Source organism: Dysidea avara, chromosome 15 (assembly GCF_963678975.1).
Source record: "Dysidea avara chromosome 15, odDysAvar1.4, whole genome shotgun sequence".
Classification (NCBI taxonomy): Eukaryota; Metazoa; Porifera; class Demospongiae; order Dictyoceratida; family Dysideidae; genus Dysidea; species Dysidea avara.
This window is the reverse complement of record NC_089286.1, coordinates 7,525,843-7,543,799: the sequence shown is the minus strand read 5'-3', so window position 1 is coordinate 7,543,799 and position 17,957 is coordinate 7,525,843. Positions and strand designations below refer to the sequence as shown.

At 35.8% G+C, this 17,957-nt stretch overlaps 1 protein-coding gene across 7 annotated transcripts in view; it reads right to left on the bottom strand.

Annotated features, from left to right (window-relative positions):
* Positions 1–267: 267 nt before the first annotated feature.
* LOC136245784 (uncharacterized) overlaps positions 268–17,957 on the bottom strand; it is a 40,288-nt gene continuing 22,598 nt past the window's right edge. For 3 of the 7 annotated variants that reach the window (XM_066037257.1, XM_066037258.1, XM_066037260.1), the window contains 2 exons: positions 15,503–15,678; positions 268–3,807 (listed from right to left, as the gene is read on the bottom strand). In XM_066037257.1, the coding sequence (XP_065893329.1) occupies positions 328–3,807; positions 15,503–15,538 (3,516 nt within the window). In that variant the 5' untranslated portion in view covers positions 15,539–15,678 and the 3' untranslated portion in view covers positions 268–327. Of the gene's footprint in view, positions 3,808–15,502; positions 15,679–17,957 lie in introns of those variants that run through there. The other 4 variants (XM_066037259.1, XM_066037261.1, XM_066037264.1 and 1 more) reach the window with 4 other exon arrangements.

The window sequence follows — 17,957 nt, the reverse complement described above, 5'->3', positions numbered from 1 at the left end:
TACTATGACTGAGATACTGTAATAGAGCCAAAAGTTGTTAGAAAAATATTCAGAGAGAGCTTATCAAAACATGAGAACCAAGGATAAGACTTTTAGTTGTACAGCATAGCTGGTAAATTTAAAACATAACATCCTGGCTGGTGCCTCTGAAATCACCCAATGTTAACAATATATGTATGTATATGCATGCATGCATGTATGTACGTACGTATGTATGTATATTATGTGTGTGTGTACATATGCCCAGCTGTTATAACTATGTATACATTTATATTGACAGTAAACTTAACAACAGTGTGCATAATGTTAGAGTATACAAAATTAAGTTCAGTTAAAGTCATCACTAACTAGTCCATCCTGATACTCATTATAATTGTATGTACGCTCAGGAACACCAAGTAGTTCAATATCATTATTTGAGTTCTTATCAGCACACAAGCTTGTAATCTTCTCCTTTGCAACTTGTATTACATTCACAACATTACAGTGACATGTGTAAGTGAGGAAATGATAGAACACAATTGAGCAAAACTGAATGAAAGCCAAACTGATCATAACATTTGTGACAAATGAGAAAATCTTTCCACTGCCTTGATAAGACACAGCATATAGTATGGTGAGGTTGAAAAGTAGTGAAAGGTTTTGTATATTTACAAATCTACTTTTGTATGGATAAATGCAGCCAACTGCAATGTCAAAAGCAATGAGGATCATTGTTGATAGTATTAGTCTGAGGTTTGACTGGAGTGCATACAACGCAAAAAATAAACTTCTCAAAATGATATCAACTCCTATCCAGTAATAGTACTTGTCCTTGTATGATCCCTGATATGCATCCAGTAAAGGCTTGAACCGATTTATTATCCTGAACTGTGATAAGTACCTTGTAAACAGTAAAATGATGTTGAAAGGAATTAGTAGTAAGAACAACACAAGACATGTGATGAACAATATGGTAAACTTTAAGCCAAACAATGGAACACTGGCATCAATAGACCACACTAACTGTTGATCACCACTTGGTAGCTTTGTTATGGTAGAATAAGAGAACAAGACTGTTAATACAGCTCTGAGAACACTAGTGTAGGATAGTAGGAATAGTGTAGCAAGTACAGGAAGAGATCTGGTATACGTTAATCTTAATATTCTAGAGGAGTATCGACTTGATATAATAATTATAGTAGCAATGATTATGAGATAGAATGGAAAGAAAAGCTGTAACCACATCTTAGCATAGGTATCCATTCCATTGTAGAAACAAGTCTCAATGCCCAAGTCCAAGTTGGCAAAAGAAATAAACACTCTCAGTGGTTTAAATACGTTGTCATTTACTAGGAACACAGAATCATTAATGCTTATGACATTAGCATAAAATATTATTCCAGTGATAGTTCCATTAGTTACTGTGAGGTTGAGAAGATATAGTAATACTACCAGAACAATTCCAGCCACTATTACTATGAGAGTGATGAGGATATGTACATTAGTACACTTCATACACCTTGATGATCCAAATACCGTACTAAGTGAATGTTGACATTGTGAACACAACATACCAGTCCTGTTAAACTGACACTGTAAATCAGGATTATGTAAATTAAGATGTGATGAGTGCGGTAGACAGTAATCCATTGGACAATTACTGGATACTAAATATTTAGTGTTATTAGAGTTTGTATGAGTAATCCAAGTGTTAGCAGGACTGTGGATGGCTGGTTGATCAATATCACATGTGTCTATATGAACGTCATCAGTATAGAGAATAGGGTCACAGTTACACACTCCATCTTGTAGTGTAAACCCAGGTGGACATCTCATCAACTTCACATAAAATCCACTGTAAATTTTATACAAATATGGCTCAGCTGTTAAGAATAGTTCACATTCATCATCAACCTCTGAAACAATTGTAAAGTTAACTGTTGGGGGTTGATTAAGCTTATTGATGGTTTGTATCAACTCATGGTGATGAGCAACCTTGCAAGCTGATTCTGGCAGGAGTTTGCTGTGCATCTCTACAAATAGTATTTCACTTCCTCCAAATCTGTCAAATGGATCACATAGGTAAATATTCAGTTGTTGTCCTGGGTAAATAGGTCCTAAAACATCAACACTGCAATTCACAGTACCATTTTTATAACAGTAACAAATGGGTTTCGGTGGATAAGTCTTTGTAACACTTGGAATTGGGGACCATTCAAAGTAATATTGCTTTATAATTTGCTTGTTTACAGGTCCAGGATGGTAAGCTTTAAAAACTGCTGAAGGTAACCATCTACAATGTGAAGTAAGAAAAAATGAAAAGATCTCAAATGCTTTTTTTGGTCCAGTGTACCAACCAGATATGATGATGGTATAATGTGTTGGCAAAACTATTTTGTTTGTTTTGGACACATACTGAAACAGACACAATGGATAAGGATTGTTATTGTAATAATCAGATGTAGTTGTTAATAAAGACTCATATCCATTGAAATGTATTATAAGATTTATGTGTTCCATTATAGTAACATAGGGTAGATCTGATAGTAAAACAATCAAGTCATCACAAAAGTTTACTTTGAATGTGATATTCTTGCTAAAAATAACATTGCTATATCCAAATACCATTAATCTACCAACATGGTTGTGCGTTATCATTACTGACCCATCTAGTATAAAGGTCATGTTATGCATACTTACCATGTCTACATTGATCATGTTAGTATGTACCATGCTAACTGAGCCACGTAAGTAGACATTAGCTTTGCATCCATAAATGGAAAACATGTTTGCAACGTTTACATCAACACCTCTGAAGTTCAATAATTGACCCCAGTTGTATGAAAACTTGCAATCTTGTAGTATAATGTTTGACGCATACAACAAACAGAAATGATGAAGATGTTTGACACTTACAGAGAGAACTTTTTTATTATCGGTAAAGTTACATTTATCAAAGATAAGCGTTGACAGAACATCTGGTACTAAAGCTGCAAACGCATAATTGTTATTGCTCGTGAATAGACAAGAATGCATAATAAATGTATTGGCAGACTGACTGTATTTTGTCTCAAAGTCAATGGCTACTTCATTGTTCCCTGAGAAACAGGAATTATTTACCATAATGGTCATGTTGTATTGGTCTTGTCTCATTTTTATAGTTATTTTTTGGGAATAAAATTCAGCTCTATTAATGACCAATGAATCATTGTATCGGTGATAATAAATGTCATTATATTCTAGAAAAATTCCACAGAATCTTGATGTACACTGTTCTTGACTTCCCGTGATGGAAACATTATACAAAATCGAGTTATTGAACAAATTGACAGCCTTTAATCCACTCAAAAAGAAATAAATGTGATTGATTTTACAGAATTTACAGTTGTCAAGGCTTATTGCATTTGTGGTGGCATTAAAACTGGTAAATATGAAATTTTCAATGGTAATATTATTGGAATATAGAACTACTACATGAAAATGTGAAGAACATGTCACATTTGGTCGTTGTTCATGCCCTTTTATTAGTAGGTTATTCCCATTATGAATCATCACAGTAGAAGTAAGGTAATAGTATCCAGGTAAGAAATGATATTCAACATTTGACTTGACTAGTAATGCATCATTACGATGTGATAAGTAATGACTAAGTTTGAAACACGGAACAGATGGACAGCTGATGTTTTTGGTTGAAACATCTGGTAGAACATAGAATATCTTAGTAGCTGGACATGTTAAAGTGTTAAATGTCAGTCCAAGAAATGCAATAAGCAATAACCACTTCATCTTACAGTGCATTTGCATACAGCTAATTTCCAAGTTGATCTGCAAACAGAAATACTGTAACACTCAGGCTAGTAAGAAGAGTTTGCATATACACTTCACTTAGCATGTACACGCATATATATAGTTACATATGTAAAACTGAAATACATTTCGATATCAATGTTTGCACTACATGTCACAAACAGCTAGTCAGCTGCTACTGTACATGTTCCAGTGACATGGATAATACAAGTACACATGTTTAGCAAAGAAGAGCCACTTCTATAAATCGGTGATCAGTTTACAATCAATATCGTCGATACTAGTGCTGGGTGGTATTGAAAAATAGCAAACGGTATATCTTCCATAAAAAGTATCACGGTATTACTAAATATCATGTCACGGTATTAATGTAAAAGCCATTGGTATTACTGTAAATAGGGGTGAAACAAATATTAAATTTTAGGTATTCGAATATTCTTCAAATTAACAAACAAATTAATGAATTATTCTTTAAGAATTTTTTGTATAATTAGGTGCTTGAAAGGGACAAAATCACTTTGATTACTACTAAAACTTTAAATGTTAAAAAAGAAAAGTCCTTTACAAGTATTATTAAGATGAAAAATTATATTTTAAAATGACAGCTTTCAGTTATCAAAATGTTTTGAAGGTTAAATGTGTACAATATCTGATTAACGAATATTTAACGAATAACGAATATTTCTTAACGAATATGAATATTTCTTAATGAACGAATAACGAATATTCATACTATTCGTTTCAGCCTTAGTATTAAAGTAACTGCTATTTACCTCAGCACAAGCACCAAATATCCATAGTAGCTCAGCAAACCTCAGCCACAAACAAACTTGTTTACATAGTTTGGTTAGCTGACTACACCAGCACCTGCCTACAAACATTGTCACATGTCCGGTTACCTTCTAAATATGGGATGAAACTAGCCCACAGGGAGGCCATAGTGCCCAGATGGTATGGCAGTATTAAAAAAAAACAGGCGGTATCAAAAACTGGTATGATTTAAATATCACAGATTACTAACAATACTGGTATATTGCCCAGCTCTAGTTGATACCTACGTATTATTAGGAAAACAAGTTGATGTTGTGCTTCTTAATTAATTAAATAATAGTTAGACACCAAGACCAAGGGAACTAAGCAATTTAGTAATCCTGATGGTCTGAGGCTGTAGCGTCCCGAGCGCAGCAAGGGCGCTACTAAGGGCCAGAGGGGTTAATAAATCGCTTAGTTCCCGTTGGTCATGGTGTCTAACTTATTTAGACTATGGTTTAAAGTAAGTACCTTTATAGCCAGAGCATGAGTGTGGGGTGAAAGAGCAGTGCAGAACATCAGAACGGTTTCTTCCTGAAGTCGTTACAGCGCCCACAAAAACAATTATTCGACTGGTAACCAGAGTAACGGCTAGAGCTACAGTAGATACGCTGCTTAGTCTACTATTTGCCCAGAATTATTTGCGGAACACGATAAGAAGAGTATTACAGTATTATCAAGTACTGCAGTGTGCCTTTCATGTTATAATTATTTATCATGTACAAATTGCTTGAGGGTGGGTTACTAAATGAACATGTGTAGGTGACTAAATGAGCATGTCAGGCACCTAAGTGATTTAGTAACCTTGTAAATGAGCTGTACCATAGTCTAATTATTAATTAATTATATGTAATGTACAGAACCCGACAAATGAATGTAAACGTACATGTAAAAGTGTATTATGTGTGCAAATATTATTAATCACGATGTGTGCAACCTAGCAATTGAGAGGCTAGTCAATTGCTGGAGGTATCCATCTCAGCTCTAGCTCGTGAGGATTGAGAATGGACGAAGACTGAATTAATTAATAACTTCTCCATACAACTTGTTCTGAATTAAAAGTTTATTGTTGCGTATTTTGATTGCTTTATGTTGTGTTCCTTTTTAAATTAAATTCCATCCTACAAGAGAAGTGACTCAATATGCCGTTCTTCTTTTAACCCTGATGTATTTGGGCAACTAATAACAGTGACGTATCAATAGTTCTGTTGAATTTGACAAGTATTGGCTGAGGTGAGATTGATCATGGTATTTACCCAGTCTTGAAATGTCTCTTATAGATAGAGGATTTATGCTGCTTTCAGTTTCACTGAATGTAGTGGTAACTTTATCTAAGTCATGATTAAATAAGTGTTCCCTTGCTACATTCATCTATGCCGTGAATTATCACATTGAACTTACGGTCTCCTTCAATGGGTCTGTTTGTCGCCTCGGTGGCTGGATTTGTTTGCTTAAAGTAGGTATGAAATTGTTGGAAGTCATCTGTGTTTCTTGCTGAAGTTGATGCTGAGAAGTAGAAGATTGAACTGTTGATTTTCAGATACTGTGACTTTAAGACCACTTTCTGTGATAGGTCCTCTACCATAGTCTTCAACTCCTGCAGCTGTGTGATCAGCGGCTATGGGGACAGTAAAAAGGATCTTCACTTTCTTGTAGCATTTTGAATAGATAGTCCAGCACATTCCCTGTGAATCCAAGAGTTACCTTCACAGAAAATAGCTTCCTGATCAGTGGCATCTATTATGCTGTCAAAACAGATTGGACAGATTGTTGAATTTTTGCCTGGTGAGTTCTGTAGTGCCTGTTTTCTTTTTGAGTGCGGAGTAGTGATCATCATGGTAACTTGTACTTCAAATTTTCTGGTAGAAACAGACAAAATAAACAGAATGATTACTGATGTTCATCAATTGAAATGGAATGATGAGGTTTTCCTTTGCTAAGCTATGAAAGTGTAAACACGGGTATAAATCGCATCATAGTTTAAAGAAGACATGTGTCTTTGAGATATGTGAACTCTGTGGATTCTAGCCATGTGAAAAGTTTATTCATTGATCTATAGGTTGATATGGTCCACGTACTGTGGCACTGTTCAAGCAGTGTTGTTTTAGAAATTCAATTAAGATTTGTTGCTTTGTTATCATCTTCATGAGCGGAAACTTCATGAAGAAGAGTGTGAAATTACTGTTAGTATATAACAGTTCTGCTACCAAAACAGTTGTAACTTAAACATCATGCATTTATTTTTAAATACTGCCACTATAGTGCAGGGAGGAAAACTGAGTTGGTCAGACAATTGTACATGTTGAAATTGTTGTAGAGTTGACAGAGCAACTTTAATGACTGATTTTAAGCCTTGTTTTTAGGGAACTACAAAATTGACAACATATGCTCCTTTTATAGTACAAAAATCCAGAAAACTGGAGATAGTTCCAGAATAAGTACAATAAACAATTAAGCAATGAATTAGCACTTAACAATTACACACTGTAGTTGATTATTATGATCCCTTTTCTTAAACTTGTTTACTTTTTATAACATTTTATGACTGGTGAACCTGTGCATACCACATCAAAGAAAAAATGGCACCAGAGTTAATGCTTTAATCTGAACGTGCACCCCAGCTATCAATTACTGACTCAAAATTGAAGTGGACATTATGCTTCACTTTTAGCTGTGTTTATATATGCAGCTCATATGTACCGTGCTACAAATGAAGACCAGTGAGAAGCTCGTCTGCTATAAAATCAGTCACCCTAGAAAATATGAATGATTTCCTGGTGTAGGGAAGCAATGGACAAATTTCATAATAATGAAAAAAATCGACTGTTGCCCCTAGTAACCTAACTTTCACATTATTTGTAGGTGTCAATGTCTTAAGTCACCCATCCAAGTTTTAATAGGATAGCATATCTAATCCAAAACAGCCAAGCTGTAAAAAAAGAGTGCGGCCCTCAGAAAGGCTATGGTGAAAAAAGATGTGAAATCCAAGGTGGTGGCCAAGAAATGGCTGTGATGGTAGGTTAATGGTAAAAATTTTAATAACGACAATTCAGGTGAATTTGGTACCGCTTGGTCTTGGCACAAAATTCACCTGAATTGTCATTATTAAATTTTTTACCATTAACCTACCATCACAGCTTTTCTTGGCCGCCACCTTCGATTTCACATCTTTTTTCACCATAGCCTTTCTGAGGGCCGCACTCTTTTTTTACAGCTTGGCTGTTTTGGATTAGATTTCACTTCTTTTTGTATTTGTATACCCCAAAGCTGGCCTATGGCCGGCTTTATGGCTTGTTAACCTATCATTTTTTTTCTTTACCACAGGAAGAAGAAAAGATGAAGCAGGGTGATTTCTTTGAAGCTAATCTCTCTACAAGGTGATCCTTCTAGCTGATCTCTCTACCAGATGGCTTGTTTGTAGCTGAATTCTCTACAGGGTGATTTGTTTGAGCTGAACTCTCTACATGATAGTTTCTTTGTAGCTGAACTCTCTATTAGATACTTTCTTCTAGCTGATCTGACTACAGGGTGACTTGTTTGTAGCTGAATTCCCTACAGAATAATTTGCAATGTAATATAATTGAGTAAATTTTAAATGCAGCTGAATGCTTTATTAGGGTGACTGTTCTATTAGAGTATCTCGATCTCGCATTTGCTACACGTAGTTGCCTTTTGAATCATAACTCAGTAGTTTGTAATCCGATTCTTCTGTACTACTGCAAGAACTTTCTATGATGATTATTTCAGCTTCATACTGATTTTCAGCTCGTTGCTCTAAGCGGTTTTCCTGGTAGACATGAAAACTAATAGTTTTTATTCATAAAAATCGATCGAGTAATGTTGACACAGGTTGGCTTTTGTGTCATATCTCCATGGTCTTTATCCCGATTCCTTTCAAACCACAAAAAGGCACTCCTACGATGGTTGCTCCATCTACATATCAATTTTCAACTGATTCCTCCAAGGGGTTTACCCTGTAGGCATGACAGACCTTCGACCTTATTTTATGCAAATAATCGGTCATAACTCTGTGAATGTTCATCGGATTCCTACCAAAGTTGGTACGGAGATCCGCCTTAATGAGCCCTTTACGTGTGCCAAATTTCAGCCCGATCCGAGCATGCATTCGTGTTTTATGGTGGATTTTGCGAAGTGTGCGAAATGAAGAAGATGAAGAAGAAAAAAACAAAGAAATTAAAACGAAATTTTGTTCGCTCGTATCTCGGAAATGGCTGGAGCAATTTTCTTCAAATTTGGTATGTAGACTCCCCTAACTGGCCGGTACTTCTCTAGCAAATTTGGTTCCAATCGGATTAGGGATCACAGAACTACATAGGTGTGAAAATTGCGTTTTCTTTCTTCCTGTTAATATACTCACGGGTGGCGCACCGGCTTCTTGGGCCGCACTACACACTACCGTGTGTCTTGATATAAGTCATGAGATATGACATTTTGAAGTTGCAATTTTCCATACATTGTCAATGAGAGGAGCAACAGTTGCCCCTTCTCGGTAATCACACAAATCATGGGATTCAAAGAATGTCATATCTTATGACCTATATACACTATCCATTTATAACTTGGAGATTATTGTTGACATTCACACCTACAAATTATGTAATATTGAGATATATGTACTTTTGAATTTTTGGTTTTTGCATGTGTTGAAATACCTCATTTTTGTGATTGTCCAGAAGGGGCAACTGTAGCCCTCTCACATAGATATGTATGGGAAAACCACAAATTTCAAAATGTCATATCTTATGACATATAAAATTTGGAGAAGTTACTTTAGACATTATCACCTAAAAATAATGGGAAATTCAGGTTGCTAGGGACAAAGGTTATTTCTATATGCTATAAAGCCTTATTTTGGAATTTCTCTATCATGCATGTACAAATCAACACCTTGGGCTGTTAGCAAAAAGAAATGGAGGACAACAGTAAGTCCATGATGTGTGCGTTGTACGAATTGCATTATGCCAAAAGGCATGTCTCGGACATCAAACGGTGAAAAAACAAGCCTGTAGCCTTAGCTGTCATTGAGTTATGCTTGGCTGAAAATGTTAGGAAGGCAATTAGTTATTAGAAAATTACATTGAATAACTTTTTTAAAAACTTTGTAACAATTTATTGGAAGAATTTAGGGTTGTACTGAAGGCACTTTTGGGCTTAGTTATACCTAATCAATACAGCCAAGGTGTCAGGATGGTATTGTGAAGTTGGTTTTTGGGTGATATTTTTGGTAAGAAAAACCCAAGCCTCCTAATACACAGTACTACTAGTATGTTGTATTTGTAATACATTAATGTTGTACCACTATTAATGGGGTAACTGATAGCCAGTACTCTGACAATTACTTCACAAATCATTTGTGTTGACTAGTTCCCCATACATTCTACCAAAACCCGGCCATTTCTGTAGGGGGAGTGGAACCACATGGTGCATTACAATAACTTAGCCATACACCAAAATGCCTACCTGCCTGCCTACATGCCTAACACTTTCAGCCAAGCATAACTCAATGACAGCTAAGGCTACAGGCTTGTTTTTTCACCGTTTGATGTCCGAGACATGCCTTTTGGCATAATGCAATTCGTACAATGCACACATCATGGACTTACTGTTGTCCTTCATTTCTTTTTGCTAACAGCCCAAGGTGTTGATTTGTACATGCATGATAGAGAAATTCCATAATAAGGCTTTATAGCATATAGAAATAACCTTTGCCCCTAGCAACCTGAATTTCCCATTATTTTTAGGTGATAACGTCTAAAGTAACTTCTCCAAATTTTGAAAGTATAGCATATATATGTCATAAGATATGACATTTTGAAATTTGTGGTTTTCCCATACATATCTATGTGAGAGGGCTACAGTTGCCCCTTCTGGACAATCACAAAAATGAGGTATTTCAACATATGCAAAAACCAAAAATTCAAAAGTACATATATCTCAATGTTACATAATTTGTAGGTGTGAATGTCAACAATAATCTCTCCAAGTTATAAATGGATAGTGTATATAGGTCATAAGATATGACATTCTTTGAATCCCATGATTTGTGTGATTACCGAGAAGGGGCAACTGTTGCCGCTCTCATTGACAATGTATGGAAAAATTGCAACTTCAAAATGTCATATCTCATGACTTATATACGCTATCCTTTTATAACTTGGAGGGGTGACTTAAGACATTGACACCTACAAATAATGTAAAATTTAGGTTGCTAGGGGCAACAGTCGATTTTTTTCATTATTATGAAATTTGTCCATTGCTTCCCTACACCAGGCAATCATTCATATTTTCTAGGGTGACTGATTTTATAGCAGACGAGCTTCTCACTGGTCTTCATTTGTAGCACGGTGCATATGAGCTGCATATATAAACACAGCTAAAAGTGAAGCATAATGTCCACTTCAATTATGAGCCAGTAATTGATAGCTGGGGTGCACGTTCAGATTAAAACATTAACTCTGGTGCCATTTTTTCTTTGATGTGGTATGCACAGGTTCACCAGTCATAATAATGTTACAAAAAGTAAACACTTGTTTGTGTGTCTCAATACTTATCTTCACAATGTTTTTTCTTCATGCCACAAACAGAAGTATGATCCTCAATGTGTTTAAAATACTGGCATGACAATGTAAACTTCTGCTTACTGTGAACCATAAACAAAACCAGAAGCTCTAGCACATAGTGCAATAAGTCTGGAGCTCTTAGCAGAAGATAATGATTTAACTTGCTATGCATGTTTTACATGTAACACGGGATACACAGGTTTTCACTGGATATGTAAATCCTCAGCCCTCGGACTGTCAAATCCCTTTGCTTGTGATACAACTATAACGCATCATCTTACTTGCTATAGATCAAGAAGTTTTATCAAGTTGATGTTTACACACTACTTATTATTGCTGTGATATCTAATTAATCCAATCAAACATAAAATTCCTAGTACTTGTTTGTTTACTTTGTTGTAACATCATTATGACTGGTAAAGCCATGTAAATTGCATTAAAAGAATAGTACTACATCAGGCTATTGTTTTCAATGTGAACGTGTGTCCCAACTGAAGTAGTGAAGTGGTCAGTACACTTTCAGCTACGTTCAGCTGATGCTACACAGATCATCATGCAGTGATAGACAGGACAATGTCATTTCAGTGATAACACTAGTAACCAAGGGTATTACCAATTCTTACACATACAAACACATTAACAATACAAGAGTATCTACTAGTTTAGTAGAACCCTTTACAAAAATTATGATTACCTATTACGCCCAAAATTTTGCTTGGCTGTCTTTAATAGAATACACTGTTTCTGTTTTATACAAAGTTTGACAACATTCAATTGTGGGTTTTAATTGTTTACAAGAACTTCCACATTCACATTCATGAAAAATTCACTATACATCATTCAATTCTCCTAAAAATAACACAAAATACTTGGACTATATAATCAGGTTTCTTTAAGACACACCCATTATGCTATACATCAAACTAATAATGGTTGATAATGTATTCATACATCATTGAGGGATGATTCAGCTAATCTCAAAGCATTAGTAGCACCAGCAACATCTGCTTTATTACACCAAAGAATATTGGTTGGTGTTTAATGAAACCTATCTTCTAGAAATAATGGTCAAGTATGATACTACTGTTTGAAATACTGCCCTAAAAAGGAGTAAAAAATGTATCTATGATCTGCTATCTTTGTGTGGCCATGGAATAGCCAAAAACAAGACTTTAGAATACACATCAGTTGATTTTTTTGCTTTAGGTTACAGTAGTTGAACTTGTCTAATGATACATAACACTACATGACTGTATGATTAGTCATTGTATGCCTTCTGGTATACAGGCTCTACCTTTACCAGGTACTATAATCATAATCATCATAATAGTATGATGTGTTACTATCAATGCATTGAACCAGGATCACTTTTCACATCACCATCCAATAACCGAGTGTACAATTCTTACACATACAAGCACATTGACAATACAAGGGCATCTACTAGTTTAGTAGAACCCTGTACAAAAAATTCTAAAAGAACAGAATTCCAAGTTATTGATGATCTGCATTCAGTACAATTCATCATTTCTTTTATACAGACACTTTCAACATTCAATTGTGGGCTTTAATTTTCTACCACAACTTCCATATACACACTATACAATACACAGCACGTCATACATCAATCAATCGAAGTGTCTACCAATTGGATGTACCCCAATATACTTGTATGCCAAGTGTAAGACATTTCCTTTTATGCCTGCCAAATTCAGATTAATACTAGTTGATCAAGTTTATACTGACAATTATCATGATTTTATGTGGTGCACAAGTGATTTTGATAAACAGGACAAAATGAACTCTAAACATAATGCAGCACACTAAAAAGTTGTCCATGTACCAAGGAAATTTGCTACCACTACCAGTGGGTTTAAAGAAACCAACACCCACTAATCTAAAGCAGGTCCATATAAACTGGAAAAAACATCCAAATATTTTAAGGCTTGGAATTATTTAGGATAAAGGTACAAGTAGCCGGTGCGCCATCTACACTAAAGTACTAAAAACTTGATTTTCATATTCATAAATTATATGTAAACTCCTTTATCAAATGAACAGTGGTGTTGCCTGCCAGGAAAGGCAGACCACATACCAAGTTTGGGTGAATTACCCTAGTGATTCCCAAGATACAAACAACCAAAATTTCAGTTTTTTAGACAGGGTGGGTATGTTGTTACTATCAGCATAGTAAGGCTGCAGTGGTGGGTAATACATGTAATAAAATTTTGATGCCAATATAAGAACGTTTGATAGTTTGGATTCTATAAAGAATTGGGATTAAGGGTATCAAGGGTATCTACTAGTTTAGTAGAACCCTTTCCAAAAATTAAAAACACTTACAAACATAAAAAATCTCCCATTTGTACAAGCTTTGTAATTTCTTTTATACAGACACTTTCAACATTCAATTGTGGGCTTTACTTTTCTACCACAACTTCCACATACACACTATACAACAAATATAAGGAAAAATTTGAAATTTAAGTTCAATTAGGGACCATAGAAAAGAGTAGGGAAACAAGGGAGGTTGCCTACACCTGCAGATTAGATATACTAGTGAATATCTAATTCCCAGAAGAGGCTGGACATGGCACACGTGAGCGCATATATTTGTATTGAAAGTATAACCAAGCCTTCTGCAAAGTTTTAACGAGCACCATTCAAAAGTACACCTCAAGTTTAGTATTTTAGGGCAATCTATCCCATTCAACCCCACTAATCCAAGCCCGTAAATCGCTGTTGAAATCTTGATGGATCATGTGTGTTGCAAGTTTCATCAGTTATCTACAGATAAATTGATGGGTAGAACTATAAGGACACTTTACGTGTTTGTAGTTGAGCCGAATAAACATTAAAGAAAGTAATATGGATGCTGAAATCTCCTCCAAGTAAACTGAAATAAAAGAAGTGGACACCGCCAGCCTGGCCTCACGGAGAATTGATTAGAGAACGGGAAACTTGAGCACTAGTGTTTCAATCAGAATTCTGTTGAACATCACAAAATCCAGGAGTGCTTCTTTATCACTTAATCTTCGACTTGGTATTGGAAATACGCAATTAACGGTAATAGTTATTAGGAGCGCTTATATCGTGTCCAACCTCCTCTGTTTAATCCCTAATTCAGTCTATACCTATATTCACTAGTATACCTGCAGGTGTAGGTGACCTCCCAACTTTTTTCTATTATCTCTAATCGAACTTAAAATTCCTAAGTTTTCTTTGTTTAACTTTTTGTAACATTATTATGACTGGTGAACCTGCACATACCACATCAAAGAAAAGCATAGCACCAGAGTTAATGTTTTCATCTGACGCACCTATCAATTATCCCAAATAAGAAATAGGCGGGAGAGTACTTATTCCTCCTAATTCCTGTAAATCTTGTTCTCCTCCTACTGCATGTATTACTGAACCCGCTCCCAAGACAACAAAGCTTTAAAACATGTTTGTGTTAACAAATCGTATAATCCACTTGAAAACAAAGACTCCCTTCCCACATGCCAATACCATCAATCCCAATTGACTACAAATTGAATAAGCTATCACTATGTACTAACCCCACACTGACTTGAAGGTGAAGAGGTAATTATGCTTTGCTTTCACTTATTTTCAGCCTGTTACACAGCGTTACAAACAAGAGCAGTATCAGAAGCACCTCTGCAATCAATCCAGTCACCATGGAAAATACATACGATTTGCATTAGGGAAGCTATGCATTGAGCTACCGCGAATTGACATATTGGGTTGTCAGCAAAAAAATATGGGATACGAGGTAAGTGCATAATGTGTGCATTGTATGTACCGCGGTATGCCAAAAGATGAAGCGACATCAAAAATCAAGTCCATAAGCTTAGCCATTATCGAGTTACACTTGCCTGAAGGCAGGCAGGAGCAGGCAGGCGGGCGGGCGGGCGGGCGGGCAGGCAGGCAGGCAGGCAGGTAGGCAGGCATTCAAGCAGGCAGGCAGGCTGGCAAGCAGGCAGTCAGTCAGTACAAAATTCCTACTGGAAGCATTTCTGGTTGTACTGAAGGTACTTTTGGGCTTGGTTATACCTATACTGTCAAGGTACCATGATAATATTGTGAGACTGGTTGTGAGACTATTTACTGTGTCTCATTGTTACAATGTTACTAAATGACACACATCATCACTACCAACTGTCATAATTTACACACTCAAATATTCAACAACTCATAATCTTACTAGCTCCTCTATACACTCTTTAACAAGGTTACACAGTATGTAGACAGCTACATACAGTCACTAATTCACTACACACATGTACACAAACACAACACTTATAACACTAACAACTAACCTCAACTTCTTCTACATAGACAGGTAGCAATGACATTGAGTGTTGTAGGATCTAGGCTGCTTCCTCCCACTTTCTCCTCCAACGTCTCTTCTCAACACAACATCTCATTTATTAATCTTTGATCAGCTTGATCCAGCTACACTAGTCTTCTACCATCTCAAATAATAACAAACCATCTAGTCAGTGATATAAAGATAAAAGGAACACACATGTATGTACACAATTTACTGAATATTAAACATCATATCAACATCATTAAACATCATATTGTCCGTTCATACACTCACATGAGCAAACAAGCTTTGAGCTACAAAAAATAAACAAGAGCAAGAAAAAATTAGGAATTTTCTATATGAGTAGGGACTGCAACAATAAAAAGCACTGAAACAAGCCGCTGAGACAAAACACAACTGAATGGTTGCATTTTAATCCCTACTTTAATCATACATCATAGCAGGCTAAAGTAGGGATTTAAATGCAATCATTCAGTAGCGTTTTGTCTCAGCGGCTTGTTTCAGTACTTTTCATTGCTGCAGTCCCTACTTATATGGAAAATTCCTAATTTTTTCTTGCACTTGTTTGTGTACTTTTTTATTGAATAACAGTATTTAGTAATTCACCCCCCCCTTGCAATTCTCGAAATACACAGCTAAACGTTCCTGGATTTTTAACAAACTGCTTTAAACAACACATTACCCACAGAAGTATCTTTTCAACTGTTTTATAGTGTGTCTACAGTATTATTTTCCACTAATTCTCTCAACAAAGCCTCAGGGCTGCTCTTACTTTTAGTTCGCGTAAGTACGGGTCACGCCCACTTTCTAGATGACGAGATACGCAAGCATATGAGGCCTACTATGGTGTTTTTCAGTTGTAGTACGCCTGAAAAGTGCTCTGCTGGGGCTACCCATAGAGTCTGTAGAGAGGTGCCATATACAACCGGTTTTTAAACTCAGAAAAGAAACCACCTTCGACCCAAAGTAAACATTCTAATCCTTGTGTGTAGTGGCGATGTTGAACAGGCAGCAGCATATCCCGAGGTGCATCCCAACATTAAAATCACGCGCTTGCTACAATTATGCTAACCGTTTATTCCAATATGTTGGGGCGCTGTGGTGTGCATGCTTTGATTGAAGCCGTACCCATGAGAGATGGCCACGATAAAGAAAGATCAAAGATAAAACAGTAAGACAGTAGTGCACATATCGTAGGTATTTAATATAGTGAAGGATTTTTTCTCCACAAAATTTGAAGCATTTCCACCAAAGCAAGGCTGTAGCTGTAGCCAGTTTTCCACTACACTTGACTGAACGCATCAGTGAGGCAGGCACTAGAAAATTTGCTAAAATATATATATTTAAAAATTTCGTAGCACCTCATCAGAAACGTTTCGGGTCATTCTGAAGACACATTTGGGCTTGTTTATACCTGACCAATACTGTGAAATGGCCGTGAAGGATTTCTGAAGATGATTTTGGGTAGATTTTTCTTCATGGACCACGCCCACACCTTCATCGTCCCTACTATACAGTACTATTGTACTGTATGATGAAGGTTGTATATGTACTGTATTGAAAATTAGGTTTCTGTTTTTGTCATGATTATTTGAAAGGTGTATGATCAGTCACTAAAACCATGTGAAACTGTTTAATGGAGGGCTTGTCTATGTGCTGTAACAGAAATTTAATGACTGAAAAACAATGCTGATATCTTTTTAAATTAAAGGGGTATGACTCCTTTGTACACGAAAAAATGAACCGCAGCTATGAGGCATTGTCTAGAGAATTTGTCTAAACACAATAGACAACAGTTAAGAAGATACTTCTGTGTGTGAGTTGTGGATTAAAGTGGGTTGTTCAGTTACACTTACATAGTATAATTGATTAATTTCAAATAATTGGTGATTTGTAATATACGATCAATTTACCAGTGCATGTATTATTACACAACAAAGTTACAATACACTAATAGCATACTGTATGTTATTTCTAAAATTTATGGATTTGACTAATTCAAGGAATTACCAATTCTTACACATACAAACACATTCATTGACATTACAAGGGTATCTACTAATTTAGTAGAACCCTTTACAAAAATTTAACAAAGGTTTTCAACCATAATTTATGATCAATCACACAATATGTTAAATTTTATCATTTGTTTTATACAGACACTTGCAACATTCAATTGTGGGTTTTAATTTTCTACCACAACTTCCACATACACACTATACAATATACAACATCACATCATTACAACATTATGTACACACTAGACCAGTCCATTAACCATACTTGATACTACATGTGACTTAGGGCTTCCAAAACTTCTCAAAATAATTTGCTAACTGCTGTTATATGTTGGATTAAGTCTCACTTCTCTTTATCGAAATACTAGAGTTCAACCTTCCTCTCTGAGTAAACCTTCCTCTCTGAGTAAACCTTCCTCTCTG